The sequence below is a fragment of the Neopsephotus bourkii genome, unplaced genomic scaffold, assembly GCF_033783945.1.
Source record: "Neopsephotus bourkii isolate Nb327-2 ecotype Australia unplaced genomic scaffold, CSIRO-AGI_Nbou_v1 NB_1624, whole genome shotgun sequence".
Taxonomy (NCBI): Eukaryota; Metazoa; Chordata; class Aves; order Psittaciformes; family Psittacidae; genus Neopsephotus; species Neopsephotus bourkii.
The window spans coordinates 10,637,979-10,656,509 of record NW_026902099.1 but is presented as its reverse complement, the minus strand read 5'-3'; the positions used below and the strand labels follow the sequence as shown (position 1 = coordinate 10,656,509).

At 37.9% G+C, this 18,531-nt stretch overlaps 1 protein-coding gene across 7 annotated transcripts in view; it reads left to right on the top strand.

Annotated features, from left to right (window-relative positions):
* The window catches only part of MDFIC (MyoD family inhibitor domain containing), a 53,008-nt gene that overhangs the window by 25,795 nt on the left and 8,682 nt on the right, over positions 1–18,531 (top strand). For 6 of the 7 annotated variants that reach the window (XM_061373066.1, XM_061373061.1, XM_061373063.1 and 3 more), the window contains 2 exons: positions 9,505–9,780; positions 14,249–14,287. In XM_061373066.1, coding sequence (XP_061229050.1) covers positions 9,505–9,780; positions 14,249–14,287 — 315 coding nt within the window. The remainder of the gene's footprint in view (positions 1–9,504; positions 9,781–14,248; positions 14,288–18,531) is intronic. The other variant, XM_061373064.1, reaches the window with a different exon arrangement.

The window sequence follows — 18,531 nt, the reverse complement described above, 5'->3', positions numbered from 1 at the left end:
GTGTGCTCAAAGTCCTTTGGTGACCTGGGTTCTCTGCAGTGCTTTGGGATGGGAAAGCCCCATTCATTCCACTTGTGGGCATAGCAGCTGGGTGGATGGGTGACAGGGCCCCTGCACCCATCTCCTAGACCCTGTTTGCTATGAGGGAATTCCCTTAGCTGAAGGACACCCATAGCAGAGACTAACCCTTCTCAATGTGTTTAATGTTACTGGTGCAGATGCATGTTGCTTCTTTTTCTGATCATCCTTTGCTTTTTCAGGATGGCTAAATAGCTGGACACTTGCTGCACTCTCTGCTACATTTCCATATCTTTTTTCTCCTACTGACAATCACTCTGTGAGCTATCCTGTCTCTAGTAATGACAAGCTGGGTCATGAAGAGTTATTGTTGTGGTCCTGAAGTCCTCATCCTGTTTTCTGACACAGAATGTCCATTTTCCATCATGCTGCTATTGCTGAATGTAGCTGATTTTTGGCTTAGGCTTCAGTAGCCTCTCTGACCTCAAGCAGAATGGGAACTATTGCTTCAGTGCGAGATCACTGTATAAGTACAATGTGTTTATTTTATTTCATTGCTTATCAACTAATGATTTCTTATTTAATACTTTTCTTTTGTAAAAATTAATAAAACACTTCTGCTTGAATGGGATTTTACTTGCTTTTTTTTTTTTCTTGTTTCTTCTTCTCTACTCTTTTCTGCCCTCACAGGCTGAAAGTGGCTCAGCTCACTGTGGGGATTTTTCTCCCCTTTCTGTCTCCTTCCCCTCCAGTGCTGTCTTCTTCTAGGTGGTTGCTATCTGCTCTTTTTTCTTTTGATGTTTTTGCCCTACTCTTGTTTTAATAATGTAAAATCCCAAGTTTTAGCCTGTTCCTTGTGGTTACTGCCCATTTGCTTCTCCTGTTCAATTTTCCTTGCAGCTGTGCTTTCTGTCTTTCTTTCTTTGGTTTTCCGATACTTGATGTCAGTGGATGCCAAACTTAGCATCTGCTCTAGGTTGCAAGAAAGAATACTAGAGAGTGTTTTCACTAGTAAAAAAGAATACTAGAGAGTGCACCAAAGGGATCAGAAACTCAGTTATCAATGTATGTATTATTATTTTTGTATTGATATTCTGTATTTTCCTGCTACCTTTTCATATTACCTACTCTTTGCTGCTGTCATTCTGGTTTTATTCTTTTTTTTTTTTTAATTTATTTCTGCAGCATGTTAGTTTTGTTAATAGTAGCTACTGGTTATTCCTTAGAATCATAGAGATGACAAAAGACAGAACGCTGAGAGCAGGTGGTCAGATTCACACTTGAGGTTGAACACTTTTTGGAATCTTGTGTGAGCGGAGGACTAGAAATCAAGGGAGCAATGAACCCGAAGGGAAATGCTCATTCCAGCATTTCCTTTTATGTTCTTTTAAAAACCAAGTAGAGCCAGTTTTCATGTATATTTGTGTGAGTTTAACTGAACACTATAATCTCGTCATCTGAAAACTCAGTGTATATGGTCAGTGGAGAATGAATCTGACCTTTGAGTATTTTCTCACTCAGAGGCAAGCAGTGAACTGGTTAGACTGAGAAGCTGTTTGAATCACCATCCGATGTTCTTTACTGCAGTGAAACAGCGTCAGTTTTGTCAGTGGTGATTGGGCTTTTGAGGAAGGGAGCAGGAGGTGCTGGGGCTAAGAGGACATGCTGGTGCACTTGCCCATGTTAAGGCTGTTAATGACATTGAGGTTATCTCTGCTGCCTGGTACATCCTGCTGTGCTGCTTATGAGGCAGTACCCAGCAAGCGATATCCTGTTGTTTGTAGCTTCTCTTTGATGTTTGTTATTTGATTTGGGAACCAGTAACACAATGGTGAGGGGCATCAAAACTGTTCCAAATATATGACTTAATGTCTTAAATTCCATGGGACACCAGTGTGTCTTTATGCAGTAGTATAACCATATGTTGTAACAGGTACTAATTGCATAACTGCTGTAATTGTCATGCCAGCAGCTTGGATTACCTTTTTTACGTCTAGTGGTTAATTAACCTTCCTTTGAAAATCAGAGCTCCAGAAGCAAAGCATTCTGTTACTCAGTGAGATGTGATTGTATTGGATTTGCACCCCTTTGTATCCTTTACTGTTTGGGGGACTGTCTTCACATTTATTAAATTACTGATTCTATGTGTTTAAAGAAATGGATCAAATTCAGCACTTTAGAAATTAACAAAAAATTATCCGATTCTTAATGTGTTTATTATTTTGTTCTCAGATCCAACTTCTACAAGCCACCGTACACTATAAAGCAAGATTTAACAAAAAAATCAAGTAGATTAAGATAATAATAAGCTCTTAATAAGCTACCTATACAGAAAGCATAGGAGGAAATGCCTAGACATTTCACCTTATATTAAAAAAAAAAAAATCAGCTTCAATAGTAATTAATGGTGTAAACCAACATAAATACGCCAGTGGAATGTTGGAATGGTGGCCGTGAGGTAATCTGTCGTTGCACATCTCTGTGCAATGATCACCACTGATGTAGTTAGTTGTAATGCTACAAGAGATAAGGGCAAATACACTGCAATATTTTTTTTTTCCAGTCCTCTAGCAGAATGTATGAAGAGAAAAAAGGGTAGATAAATTTGCAAGCAGAAAGCCTGTGGTAAAATTTCCCGCTTCTGAATGCAGCTTTATATAGAAATTTATTTCCCAGGTGTCTGGGTGCCTATTACCCATAATGTTCTATTTTGTGTTTGGCTCTTTTCTTGGATTTTTTGTGGCGAGCTACTACTGTTTGTTCTCGAGAATTGAAAACTGTATCCTAGAGTAAGAGCTATACTCCACTTTATGTAGATGTGGCTTAAAAATCATTGCATTATGTGAAACATCTTTATTTCTAATTATATTGTGATCTAGCAAGAATTTCCAAATTATCTGCAAAGTTTATCATAGATGCCAATATTTGCAGTCTCACAAAAAACATTGCTAATGATGGCAAGATTTGTGTAGGATAAAGAGGGAGAATTCACTGAATATCTAATGGTAATTAGAAGACAAAAGGATATTTGGATTTTGAGATAATTGTTAAAAGATAGGTAATTAAAAATGTTAAGCATTTGTTCAGTTCAGCAATGATTAAAAATTTGCTGTTGATAATCATGAAGAAAAATCAGCAGGCATCTCTTCCTTTTGCAAAAGCATGTCAGGAAAGAGCATTTGTAAATAGAGAAATTCGCTCCACATTTTCAATAGGAATGCCTATCAACTTTGTAAACCTCTGGCTACCAGCGCTTTTCATGCTTCACTGTGGTAACTGCTTCTTTCTGGGTATGTCAAAGACATCTTTATACAATTCGTGCAATCCTTCAAACAGCGTGTAAGGTCCTGCGGTGCTTCCAAAGGAAGGCACTGCAGGTGTCTTTGCACAGATTTAAGAGTAGTCTTGGCACCTTTTTGTGCACTTGCATTGCCTTCTCAACCCATAAACACACACACACACACGAATACAGGCGTTTGCCACCCGCATCAGCCCTTCACCAACTGAGAGCTGACGGGATAAAATGTCTTTTCCCTTTGTCCCCTGCCAGCCCCCTATCTGTTACAGCCAGTGTTCTCTGGATGTGTTCTCAGACGTATTTTAACAAAGTGTTCTCAGTGTGGGTCCTGTAAAACTTGTACCAGCAATTTTACTACAGTATTTTCATTACAAAGGACATCCTGTTTCATAATAATATATTGTATTCATTTTGAAGGTGTCTCATGTCTTACAAGAAGCAATTCTAAAAAGGTGGTTGATGCTGTTAGTTGGTACTTTGTTTTCCTTGTAAAGTCAGCATGGTATAAAAAATTCAGTGTAAAAAATTGATTTTAAAAGATAGATTGTACCTTGATGGTACCTTGTTATTTAGTTAATGTATGCCTTCTGTGATATAGAAGCTGCAGTATATGCTATTTATGTCCTAGAAAATATTCAAAAATAATTGCTGACAAAAGCCACTTCACAGGTTGACTCAGAGGTACATCTTGTAATCTGAATGCTAATATTCTGGATAGCTAGGCAGAGCAAACTATTGATGTAGTTTGAAGATCACATAGAGACTAGTCAGGATTTTGGTTAGAAAAGTGGGGAGGGAGAGAGATTGAGATATTTTAGTTCTCCCAGCCTCACTGAAATTTTATGCTTATTGAGTGTATAAATGCATACGATTTGTAGTATTTTTGAAAAGGTAAGGTATTTGCTAGTCAGTTGGAAAGGTTGCCTTTTATATCTCAGAAATTGATATCTTTTCCAGAAGCAATTTGGATTCACCTTAATTTTACTCTAGAATCCAGGCAGTGCCAGGTTTTACTGTGCAAACCATGACTGTCATTTGAGTTCTTTTTCCCCTCAAGCTTAGGTTGGTGTTATGAAGAAGCACTGATAAAAAAAACCAGAGGCCTGATTCCTACTTCCCTTGCACATGGTCTGCTCTGTGTGATCCATGCAGAGGGAGTAGGAGCAGCTACCACTGAGATAGACAATTTCCCCAGGTCAAATTAGCATGTAGATCTTGGCTTTCAACATTAATGGACCCAAACAGGACCTCTGTATTTCCTAAAAAAGAGCTCACACCCTTATTGAGGTTTCAGCTGTTTTAGGAGGCAGAGGAGGTTTGAGGATATTTTCAAATTAAATGATACTTTGAATTTTCTCAATATTTGAAAATACCGAAGGTTATATTTTATTTTTTTTTACACCCAGGAGTTGTGCATTTTATTCCTCCCTAGTCCACCTGCAAAAACATTGCTTCTGTAGCCTGATCTGATGTCATAAACTACTGTGGCATAAGCGAAGAAAAACAGTGTTTTTACCTCTCTGGGTGTACAGTCAGATGACTCAGGTTGTAAACTGGAAAGTATTTTTTCCACTGGTGGCATTGGCCACACTAGCAAGCTCCGTGGGCATCTGTTTCAGCTGCCTTGGATTTGCTTTTCATGTGATTAGGCTACTAATTAGCTGTCTCAATTCTTCTCTCCCTCCTGATGTTTTCTTTTGATTCACTTTGACTCAGAGGAGTCTGTATTGCATGTATGTTTGTTTTTGTGTTTTGTATAGAATCCCTAATGATAGCTTAGACTGTCCTCTTTTGGTTGAGAGTTTCCATGTGTTGACATACATTTTTCTACTAAATGCCTGCATCAGGATTTTTCTCCTAAGAATAGCTTTGAAAGACGTAAATAAGATATTGTCAGTGTGGATACGTATGTGCATATTCATTTAAACTGTGCTAAGAATTTTACAGTCTGAATGGGAATGTGCAGAGTTACTTCAAAACCATCAAGTAAATATTTGGTACTTAAATATTTTTTCCCCAGATAGTAACCTCACAATTAAATTATTATGTAAAGTCAGTTAAATAACAGCAAAAGTTATTGTATTAAGGCCCACTTTGCAAGGAAACCAATGACAGGGAAGCAGTGAAACACGCTAATAGATTATATGCTATAGCAATATATTGCCTTTTTATTGCTTTTCCACAGGCAGCAGATTCATGTACAGTTATTACTAGCTACATTATCTGCTAGTTTTCTATCAAAAAAGATTCAGTCTATTGAATCATTAATCCAATATTTATCATTCTTATTGAAAATCCACTAGTGTTAGCACTGTATAAAATACTGACTTAAATCTACTGGTTTTGCTAAAGATTAAAAACATATTAACCTAAAAAGCACAGTATTTCTTAGGACATTTGAAAGTATTCATTGTGAATGTTTGAAATGGCAATTTTTCTGTGTTGCATGAGGAAGGATTTTTTTTTTTTTTTAAATCTCTAACATATAGTAAGTGACCAGTGCCATCCTGATTTAAAGATGCTGAATGTTCATCCAACTCATATTTTAAATTTTGATGTGTATTGCATTAGTTACTGAATATCAAGAATAAATTTTTTGCTCAGACATAGAGTATAAAATGGGATCTTTTGTAGCAGCACACGGCCTGTTTAGAATGATATAACAGGCGCTGAATGTTCACATATCAAACAAAATGCCATCTTTCTGTAGAAAAGAGGTGTCAAAAAGTTTCTTTGTACCTTTAACGCATGTGATTATGTAGTACAAAATGCAGAGTTTGTAAAATTTCTTGAATATACAGGCAAAAAATGAATAATTCAAAACAACTCATAAGTTCTACATTCTATTGTATCTTTTATAACGCAGGCAGAAGATAGCATTGTGTTCCCAGTAGAGCTGAATTTGCACAAGTTACACCTCGGAAAATGCCAGATGGTCTATGGTCTACTTTTGAGAGCTGTCACATATGTAAAGATTTGAAAAAAGAAAGACAGCTGAATGAGAGCAGTGGATCATTAAAGAGAGAGTGAGAGTCCCTGGGTATCACTGTGTTTTAAGAATCATTGTGTCGTTCTCCATATTACACCTTTTTTTTTTTTTTTTTAAGACATACACAACCTTTAAAAAATAAGGTAAAAATATTTCTGTTTTAAACTGAGTGGTTGTGGCTTAATCTTAGAACTGTCAATTGCTTTTGTTCTTTATGCTAGAATGCAGTCATATGGTTCCTAATTGGTTTCAAGTGTGTTTTAACCATAAGATTCAAGTCTCCCTAGTGCAAAATTATCAATAAAGTTAAAATAAATTTAAATTGAGATAACTAATCCATTTGGGGTTTTATTCCATTTTGATTTGACCTGCATATCACATGTGAATACTGTAAAGCCAGTCAGCTAAAAAGTTGTATGTTAATGCTAAAAGACTGAAGTAAGAGTACTTTGGGAACAAAGGATTAAAAAAAAATCCTCACCAAAACACCAAAAATATCCCCCAAACCTTTAGTAAAAATAGTAATAAAATCAAAAGCCAACAACTGTTTAGGTTCCCCAAGACTTCCCGTTCACCCCCAGTTTGACAGAAACGCACGTAATTTTGGAGACTGTATTTTGGATAATTTGTCACGTAACTGTATTGTAGCAAAGCACCAAAAATACACAAACAGTTGTAAACTGTCACCACCAATTTAGCTGGCTTGGAAAAGGTCATAACTGTCAGTTTTAGAAACTTATGTCCAGACATGCAGAATTTTTAGTATGAGCTATTGTTTTTATTTATTGAGGAAGGTTAATCCCTCCCCAGTAATGCCAGGTTATTGGTGTAACTGCACCACTCCACAGCTGGGAATCAGGCAGTGCAGTGTGAGGAAACATCATTTCATGGAATGTGAGGAAAAACTGTTCTAAATAGTACATTTTACATTTGAATGGGGTCATAAAAAAAAAAAAAAAGCTATAGGGAACTATGAGTATGAACACTAAATTTCAGAGAGCATAATTTTTATTTTTGATTGTGGTTAAGTCTACATTGACTGTTTTTAAAATGGAATGAAAACCTTTTTAATTTTAACAAAATTGGTTGTGCACATACGTGGAAAGAACCTACACAAAGGGTTCCTGAATAGTATTCTTTTAATGAATCCTATTCAGGTAAGTGAAAACTCCCTAAAAATCTGCTTTGGTTCCTTTACAAAAGTCTGGAAAAGTGAACAGAATATATACTACAAATCAAATTCCAAAGTGAAGAAAGTGCCTTGCTTATGCTTCTCTTTGTGAGTTCTGCAAACACTAATGCAAAAGTGGAAGGAAGAGCAGTTTCAGTTTTGGCAATTAACAACTTTTTGTGCAACAGTTAGTTGTTCAGGCGTCAGCATTGTGCTCCTGCTTGGTTAGATTGGAGGTTCACGAGCAATTACTTCTGGTAATGGATGGGAGTAATCTTTGTCTTCCCTGCAACAACTTTAGAAAGATTAAACCAAAAATGTTTTCCCCAGCCCTTTCTTTCTGTCCTGCAACACAAGATTATCACTTTTGTAAAGTTCTATCAGGGTTACTCTGACCTAGATAGATGTGGCTAGTCTAGAGTATCTTCTTAAAATCCTAGTTCATATTTAAACTATTATGAGAAGTATCTCTTTTTTGTCTGTCAATGTGACCAGGACTTAAATTTTAAGATTCATATGAAGATTAATCTAGACAAGTTTGTGATAGTTGGAGGAAGCAGTCTGAGAATGGTGTCAGTATCCTTGATAAAAGGGGAGCATTTAGAGTTTGAAGGCAAAATCAGAACTCAAGAGTCTTTTTAAAGACCATGTTGGTATGCATGTCCCAGTAGTATTTGTTAAAAAGTTTTGTAACTTTTACTTGAAGTGATCAGTGGAGATGTTTCTTTTAGAGAAAGACAAGTATAGTTATCTGTACATATTGTTATCTTGGACACAGTGTAATAATATACACTCAAAGCTATACTGTGAAATCATCTGAAAATGCATGTGAATCATTTGAAAAGAGAATGAACTGCAGCATTGTTTTTTCTTTAGTGCTGGCACTGTTCAATCTCTCTTCACCTGGGTGGTCAGTAGTATCTGTACTTCTTCCTTGACATTAGATTTATAAATAGTTGAAGAGTGGGCTGTCTGAAAAGACTATGTCCAAGCATGGTGCAGTGGTGATTAAGAGAGGTTATTGGGCTGAGCTTTTGAGTATGAAATATTATTGTGTTACTATGTGTATAGTTTAATTACTTTTCAAAGTCTGTTGTTGGTGTTTTTTTTCTAAATATGAATCTTCAAATTGAATCCTGCATCTTTTCTTTAGATACAGACTTTAAATATATAAACAATATATTTTTCCATTCTCCTTTGTGATACAGTACCTCAACAAAGAATGGTTAAGTTTCATGCCCTCTCTTTAAAATGGGGTTATATACTCTTGGAGTCTTAGCCAGGCCACGGCAGATTCCTGCTTTGACAGGTTTTGTACTTTTTTCTTTGACCATTTCAGTTTGTTGCCATTAAGACCCCTAACTGGCCCATTAATGCAATTTTAAAAATTGTCATTCTGAATTGAGCTGTGGCTTGCCACAGCTGTGTGGTGTTTGAATGTGTGTTTCTTCTGGTTACTGGGTCACCTCTTCCACAAAACCAGATTTTGATTTGTTCTTTCTTCCCAGCAATCCATGAGAGGCTTTTTAGCAGGGGCTGGCGCAAAAGGACAAGGAGTGATGGTTCTAAGCTAAAAGGGGGAGATTCATGCTGGATGCAAGTAATAAAATTCTTTAAAATGAGGGTGGTAAAATACTGGAACAGGTTGCCCAGGAAGGTGGTGGATATGCCATCCCTGGAGACATTCAAAGCCAGGCTGGATGTGGTTCGGAGCAACTGATCTATTGAAGATGTCCCTACTCACTTCAGGGGGGTTGGACTAGATGACCTTTGAAGTCCCTTCCAACCAAAACTATTCTATGATTCTATGATTCGACACCTTTTTCTCTCATTCTGTTGCATTTCCCCCATTCTTTGTTTGTCTTCCCTAAAGCAAGTTTTTCTCAGTTTTGCTACTTTTTCTCCTATTCTTGATTTTTTTCCTTCTTCCAATTGCTTGCCTTATTCTCCCTGTATAATTCACAGAGTCTTGCAAACCTTCTGTGTGGTGCTGAATTTAAATTAACCCTTTCTTTCTTTTATTTTAAGCACAACCTCAACGCTTGCCTCAGCCGAATACTTCAGCACTGGAAAGGGGTGAGGAAGAAAGTGGCAAAATCCAAAATGGTCATGTGGGCCTGAGTAATGGAAGTGGAATTCACAACGGGATCAAGCACATGCCTGCAGACAACAGAAAACATTCAGCTCCTGTTTCAGAAAAAATGCACAGAAAAATTCAGTCCACCTTGTCTGTCAACAGCAGTGGCAGCAAAAAAAGTAAAATAAGCTCTGCATTTTCTCAAAAGCCAGGTACTTCACCTGAAGGTAAGCAGAAAGTCTTATTTAAAAAAACCCAAACTGAATAAAAACTAGCCAAACCCTATTCTCACTAATAGTTACACAATCAACCAAAAATAATTGAAGAGCATGACTCATGCTCCAGAAGCAAATAGAAATCATTATGATAAAATAGAAGTTACTTCCCCAAAGGAAAACATTGAGTATTTGAAGGAATTGGAAGCAATGGGAGATTTCTTGCTTTCAAACATTTGGTCAACATCATCTGATAATGTTTTGATCACTGTAGTTAGTATCCTGACCTGATAGAAACTCTTGTCAACATTGTCACATATACACCAGAAAAACAGGTTAAAGCACTAGTTCAAAGCATAGGAAATGTTGAAATCCAGTCATGGCAGGCTCCATGAGGGCAGTTTCCTTTTGAAAATGTTATATGTTAGCAGATATTCTGACTAGCCATTGGGTCTGAACACTAGATTTGGACCTGTGCTTCAGTGTTTTACATGCCTTATGCTGTATTTGGGCAGTAAATAATTTGCATTAAAAATCTTTCTAATCCACATGCACAAGTTAAGTAAGCAAAAATAAATAATTTCCCTTCATGCAAAGAGCTGTGGTGAGTGGCTCAATGTCCAGCTGGAGACCAGTAATGAGTGGTGTCCCTCAGGGATCGGTGTTGGGACCGGTCTTGTTTGACATCTTTGTCACGGCCATGGCCAGTGGGATTGAGTGTGTCCTGAACAAGTTTGCCAATGACACCAAGCTGTGTGGTTCGGTTGATAAACTGGAGGGAAGGAATGCCATCCAGAGGGACCTTGACACGCTTGTGAGGTGGGCTGATGCCAACCTCATGAAGTTTAACCATGCCAAGTGCAAGGTCCTATACCTAGGTCAGAGCAATTCCAGGCACAGCTATAGGCTGGGAAGAGAAGAGACTCAGAGCAGCCCTGCGGAGGACTCGGGGGTGTTGGTTAATGAGAAAATGAACATGAGCAGGCAGTGTGCGCCTGTGGCCCAGAAAGCCAACCATATCCTGGGCTGCATCAAAAGGAGTGTGACCAGCAGGTTCTAGGAGGTGATCCTGCCCCTCTACTCTGCTCCTGTGAGACCTCACTTGGAGTACTGTGTGCAGTTCTGGTGTCCTCAATGTAAGAAAGACATGGAACTATTGGAACAAGTCCAGAGGAGGGCCACGAGGATGATCAGGGGACTGGAGCCCCTCCTGTATGAAGACAGGCTGAGAAAGTTGGGGCTGTTCAGCCTGGAGAAGGCTGTGTGGAGACCTCATAGCAGCCTTCCAGTATCTGAAGGGGGGCTTTAGGGGTGCTGGGGAGGGACTCTTCATTAGGGACTGTAGTGACAGGACAAGGGGTAATGGGTAAAACTTAAAGAGGGGAAGTTTAGATTGGATATAAGGAGGAAATTCTTTCCTGTGAGGGTGGTGAGGCACTGGAATAGGTTGCCCAGGGAGGTTGTGAATGCTTCATCCCTGGCAGTGTTCAAGGCCAGGTTGGACGAAGCCTTGGGTGATATGGTTTAGTGTGAGGTGTCCCTGCCCGTGGCAGGGGGGGGCTGGAACTAGATGATCTTAAGGTCCTTTCCAACCCTAACTATTCTATGATTCTATGTTTTAGCTGTGTGTGTGTTTTCACTGCTTGCAGTTACTATAATGGTCCCAGCGTTACTGAGCCTCCCCTCAATCTTCCCCTTAACACTAATACACTGAATGGGCTTTGCTCCTGTGCATCACAAGAAACATGCGGAGGCTTTATGAATTTTATTGGTTTGAGGCAGGCATAGATGCAACTGCTTAAAAAAAAAACCTCTGGGAGGAGGGTACTGACACAGTTTCTTAGAGAGCTGGGAGATGGTATTGTTCTGTGAAACTGGGAGGATTCTTTGCCTAGATGAAAAGGAAGAAGGGTCATGACTGCACATGGTGGCCTGAATGAAGCCTACTGATGTCAGTGGAGTGACTTATTTTGACTTCAACTACTTCAGTCAAACGTACTCAGTGAATTTATGTAGTAATATCAAGAACAACTTCACTCAGACTGTGCCATGGGCTGGTCCTCCTTGCTGTGGTTTATTTTTGTATCTTCAAGAACCTACTGTTATTTTTCTTTTGCACTTGCAGTCCTCTAACATTTCTTTCCAAAATCAAAACTTCATACATCCTATATTCCCCTTATCTCTTTCTGTTATGTGAAAACCAGTTCACCCTCCAGCCTCCAGATATTTTTGTTACATATTGCTCCTTCATGCAGTATCAAAAAACTGTAAGTGAAGAGACCTAGATCTGCTCACAGGACTGGTACAAAGTGCAGGCCTCTGAATTTAAGAAATTCAGCCTCTGAAAAAAATATTAAAGAGTACTAAGGAGATGTTGCCTGCCCTGTTTGTGCTGCTCTACAGTTATGCATAAGAAACACTTTTTTCTTCTAAAATTATAGTGGAATAAATGCAGTCAGTGAGGGTTTTTTGTTTGCTTGTTTGTTTTACAACCTTTGCAATGATTATGTCAACTTACTAAATGTTTGAGGAGAAAATTAAGAAGATACCTTAATTTTAGCTCTAAGTTCTAATGTCTTATTTTAATAGCCAACACATGATTGTGTTAGTTGCCTGAAACTCTTAGTATATAATTTTCTATATACAATAAGAAGTTATATTTTTAAAGGCATATCTGATTACAGTATAAATAATTAAATTGTGTTGTCACACTGACTTACACTTCCAAAGTACAGAAATGCAGGGTAATCCTTACTATAACAGGTAGTTTCTTGAGTCACCTAATAGCTAAAATGAAATATATTCAACGTTACACATCTAACTTTGCAGTGTTCTCATTTTTTAATGTGGGAACTTGGATATATGCTCTGAATAGCTTGGCTGATAATGTCTGCTGCTCCGAGTTTTCTGTTAACCAATGTAGTGAAGCACAAGTTCTATCATGCAACAATTAAAGTATATTTAAGGTATTTTGATATGTCTATAAAGGAATATTTGTTTTTTAAAAGTATCTATTTTTTACACTTATTTTTACTTTACAGTTCTCTGGCAGTCATATATTTGTGTCTGCACATGTACATGGAAACATGTGCATGCCACCTGACAGTTTCTTCAGCTTTTCAGTAATTTACCCTGTTGGGCTGCATGGGGGAACTATAGGCTAGAAGTAGTGTTCTTATCAAATCATTACCTTGCAGAAAGTATCAATATATACGTAATTTGTTCTGTCATCCCTCAGTTTTTTGTAAGATGCACAATCAGTGACTCTGGCAATGGTCAGTTGAAATAGGTAAAATAACACAAAGAGCTCTAAGGAAAAAATAATGTAGATTTATCTGTAGCTTAAAAATAATTTATGAATCTAAGAAACGTTAAACCTTTATGACTAATTCTGGATGGCTACACTTTAATAACTTGTTATAATTAGCCAGGTTATTTGTTCAAAGGAGCTCATTTGCATTTAAACCAGCTGTGTATATATATATATACATATATATATATATATACACACTTGATGAATGCATCTAACTATGCTAAGCCAGAAGAGTACCTTAGTAAGTCCCGTGACTGAGGATTGCATAGACGTTATTTCAAAATGATGTACACATTAATTTGAACCTAACTTCGAAAGCTTCCTTGTATTACGAATCATAATTTTGTGGGCAAAGAGGCATTTTTGTGAGCAGTTGTGTCTTATGATCCAGTGACATTTCTGTAGAAAGTAGCAAAAAGGTTTGCAGGACGATAGGAAAGATAAGAAATTCTTGGAAATTATTTACAGTGTTGCTTTACTTAGCTTTGCTTTAACTTGTACCGTGTTAACCTCAGAACCTGAAGAGTTGCTGGGTTAAAGTTTACTTGAAGGTATGCATTTCTGTGCACATCTCTACAGTATAATAATATAACTTCTGTGCAGGTTATTATGTAACCTTATGCAGAAAGAGAAAAGTTATGTTCATATTTATACTGTGAGTATTGAATAATCAGTCACCTGAATTAACTCAGCTACTTCCATTTACTCTAGTGTCCAAATGATTTTAGTAGAAAGAAATACAGATAAACCTTGACCTTTGCAGTTTTTCCAGTTCACTTGTAATTTTGCTGTTCCTTATGTATGAACTTAGATTTTATGGTCTAATTTTTTTTTTTTTTGGGGGGTAGGGAGAGGTTTGTTTGGGTGTTTTTTTGGGGGGATTGGTTGGTTTGTTTGTTTGTTTGTTCTTAATAACCAAACCTGAAAACACATGCCATATATTTTTACTTCATCTGCCTGCTCTTCCCCAATGAGTGCTCGGCACTCTTGCCAGTGAAGAGAATAACTGGTTTTAAGTGAAGCAAAGTGGACAGAAAAAAGAAATAGATTATGTCCTCAGAAGGAAGAAAAGTGAAAATTATGGTTGTCAAGCTGACTATAGAAAACATATTTTTCACTTTCTTATTCCCTCCCAGCAACTGCATTCTTCTTGTTTCTTCTTCAAAGACAAAATTTCTGAAGCACCACACCTATTTGTAATGCAAAGTAAGTCCAGGTCTCGTAGCTCATGTTTGTTTAAAAGGTTAGCAAATAGAGTCATAGAATGATTAGGATTGAAAAGGACCTTAAAATCATCAAATTCCAACCCCCCTGCCATGGGCAGGGATGCCTCATCCTAGACGATATTTCCCAAGGCTCTGCCCAACCTAGCCATGAACACTGCCAGGGATGGAGCATTTACCACTTCTCTGGGCAGACTTTTCCAGTGCCTCACAAACCTCACAGTAAAGAGTTTGTTTCTTGTATCTAACCTGAACTTCCCCCATAGAAGTTTAAATCCATTACCCCTTGTAGTACTGCTACAGTCCGTGATGAAGAGTCCTTCTTCGACATGCAAAAGCATGTTGTTTCATATATTGCAATCTTGAGGATATATACCGGAAAGCTAAATGAAGTTCAGTATTATTTTACCCAGGATAGCACATCTTCTCGTGAAGGTTAGTATTTCTGTTGGTTTCCAGAGTACTAGACAGCCCTAATGCAAGCTATAAAATCTCTCAGTACCCCACCCCATCAAAATCCCCCACCATAGTTAACAACACTTATACTAATTGTTCCAGCAGCAAACTCTTCCAAGTGGTGTGAGCTTTTGGAATTGAAGTTGCATTGCAAGTGCTTAAAATGTAACAGGAATTTTGGTACCAGTAGTATTGAAGCTTTGAAAAATTCCCTTTTTAAATGAGCCTGTAGTGTATGGAGTTGTGTCAGCATTCCAGAATATGCTGTTTAGAAACACTTTCGCATCTTGGGAAGCTTAGGAGGGTGTGAATGCACTCACCAACTCTTCATCTATTGTTAATCCATATTGTCCCTGAAGAACTCTTACACAGCTCCATAACTTACATTAGAAAATTCCAAAGGAATTATGAAATAGTAGGAGTGTCTCTCCTGAAAAAAACAAGTTTTAAACACTGTTTCAGTTCTAACAATTTTTCAAAGGGACTGGATAGGTTTTAGTGCATATTGGAAATAATATTTTTTTATTCAAAGAAATTTTAATAATATTTTAACTATTTATGTTGGAAGTGTCACAGTTCTCCCAAAACTCTGGCTAGTAAGCCCTCTCGCAGAGAATTGTCACTCCGTGGCACCTGTCGTGTGTAGTGCAGAGAAACACCTGGAAACCTGCAAAAGCAATTGTAAACAAGTTAAAAGGCGGCAGCCTACCTGCTGTGTTTGGAAGCAGTGGAACCTCTCTGAAGCAACTTTAACAATGGAGGAATTCTAAAGGAGATAGCAGCGTAGCAGCTAATAGTAATTCTACATGTTAGGAAATTAAGAAAAATGGGTAGCTAAGTTACATGCGTATATGTATTAGAGTAGTGGAAGGTGTAAGTTGTAATGACATGCAGAGTTGGAGGAGGAAACAGAAGAAATTGGAAGTGGGACAGATGGAAGAGGAATTTAATTAAGTGGGTGGAAGGGACAAAATGAAGTAGGCACTAATAGTTTTCTAAAAATGAAAAACCTTTTCCTACCAAAATGTTTTGAAGCTTGATGTTACGCATTTTTATAGCAAAAGCAGTCATTTATTAAAGTTAGAGATAGAGAGAGGGAACACACGTTTTAATACAGTTTTGAAACAGAGCTCTTGCTTCTGGTCATGTTACTGTGACCTCACAAGTTTAGTTATCAGGATAGTTCTCACCACTCTAGTAATTTGTGATAATTTGAGTTTAGGGTGGTACTTCACATATTCAAAAGGCTGAGAGCATACACAATTGCTGTATTCATCTGGAAATGGTAGCTTGTTAAACTACTGTGATCAGATCATGAGTCTGCCACCTGTATGTACAGAGAGTTCTTCACTTTATTCCTTCCCAGACTCTCTAAACCAGACAGATGTTAGAAGGCATCTTTGTTCCAAGGTTTGGTTTTTTTTACGATGGGTCTTAGGAAGTGTACTAAGGCTAGATGCAGGATGTGTGAGGTAGATAAAGAAAGCCTGCAGTGTAGGGGTGAGACAGGCAGTGAAAGCTTACAGCCAGATTGAAGTTGCCACTTATGCTTTCCCAGGAGCAAGTCCTAAAGCAACTTTCCTCAGCCTGCTGGACTGTGTATCTTGTGCTGCTGAACTTAGAGATGCAGTGAACCATCTCACCCAACTTGTAGGGTTTTTTTTAAATCCATTGTTTAAAATTCAACCTTTCAGGGTGCGTTTAAATAAGACATTTTTTCCCCTTTTTAGTATAATGTAACTTCATTTGTTCTAAGTGTTGAATCCAAGCATGGGGTTGGTGGGCACTATTTAACTTATGGTGCTGACTACATTAAGTTATTACAGTATCCCAAGTGATATTGATGGCTTAACTGAAGATGAAGCAAGTCCACCAAATACCCTTTGTGTTAAGCCACGGTCTTAAGAACCACTAGGTGCTTATACACAGCAAGTAGCGGGTAGTTATCTTAGCAAGGCAGCAGACCTCTGTTTGATATAGGAGCATCTTATTTTGGTCTATGTAACTTTGTATAAACTGAAAAATAGTTTTCAGTCAACTTTACTTTCCTTTTAGACCTATGATTTTATTTTTTTTTTTTAGTTACTTTTTTCCTTCTTGAGTGCCACAAGAGCAGCAGTAGGTTTTCTTTTATATACTATTCTGTCATTGGACTGGTATTATTTACTGAAATTTGGTATAATTGCATTATACCACACATTGCCTAACGTTGCAGAAGTATCTGCTGATCATTTCTCTGTTTTTTTAAACATACATACACTTCTGAAATCTATCCCATAGCATTAAGTAGCATTTAGGCAGCTACCTAGTATTCTGCAAATCTGTCTATTTGGGACAAAATTTCCACTGTTATCTTTTAGAAATTGATTCAAAGTGGATTTGTGTCTAAGCATGAATTGCCACACAGCTTTTATTGTGGGACAAGGTTGTATCAGAACACAGTTGTCAATTGGGCAATGGGCAGGTAACATTATAATATGGTCAAACCTGTGATTTTTAAGAAGGCATTTTGAGGAGTTGTATGTTTTAAGCCTGGCTAATATTTTTGTTTGTGCATAGGTCTTGGGAGGTCATTTTCATGTTGTGTAACAAGAGTGAGTGGAAAACAGGGACTGTAACATAAAAAGGTCTTCTCACAGTATCGAGTCTATAAGGTCATAGTCTAGCTAACACCTAACTAGTCTCAGTATTTGCAGTGATGAGCAATAGCAAAGAAAGCTTCTAAGGAAGTCTTATATGCTGGAAATTGGCCTATTTTTTAGTATATTTGTATGTATGAACTGGATCATTTTACTCCTGAAGTTATAGCTGCATTGAGAATTTGATGAAAGTTTCCATGTGTTTTGCGATGTAATCTGCCTGTTCAGGCAACATTCTAGTTTTCATGATCAATAGAGATAGTCTTCTATTTTAAAATGCCAAAATGTCACATACACTATGCTTTGTAAGTATATTTTCCTCTGTCTAAATAGATGTAGCTCTGTTATCTAGAGATAACTATACTCCATATGACATGTCAATTTATTCTTTCTGCATTTCTTACTTTTCCTTGAGCATTTTCCTGGGTGGGAATGGGTAGCAGAAGGTGCACATGAACCCTGTACATTACAGGAACAGTGGTGTGATGGTGTGTGGACTGCTGTTTGGGAAGTTTAGGCCTCACTTCAGTGCAATGCCCACCTTTAAGACACTTGTGGGGGATGGTTCCTTGTATGCTGGCTGTGACACTGGCTGTGGACTCTCTCCACTTTCAGCACTGCATGTTCATCACTGCTGCTGCTGCCTGTAGCACCTGCTGGGGCTTCTGTTCTGGGCTCTGCAGGGGCCCGCAGTGAACCACCGCTGACGACCTCAGGTGCCACTTTGATTGTTGTTCTGCCCTTCTTAGTTCTTGCTGTGAGACAGCAGAGTGCCTGGAGATTTGTTTTGAGTTGTCTGAACTCGGTGAATACAGTTAGTAAGAAGCTGACCAGGGTCACCATTGTGTAAGTGAGCTTATTTACTGTTGCAGACATTAAAACCTTTTATCATATGTGACCTGCCGGCTTGGTGTGAAAGCTCATTGGGTCCGTTTGTGACAGTTTGGTGTCAAACATTACAAAAGCAGCACAAATCAGCCTGTGTGTGCGTTTCTCTGTATGTTTTTCAGTTTAACTTCGTTGTCCTTTGTACAGTTTCGATGGTCAATAGTTCTCTTAAAAGTCTGTTTCTTAAGTAGAGCTACACCTTTTCATAAAAATGAAGAGGAGGTGTTGAAAGGGAAGTTGAAAT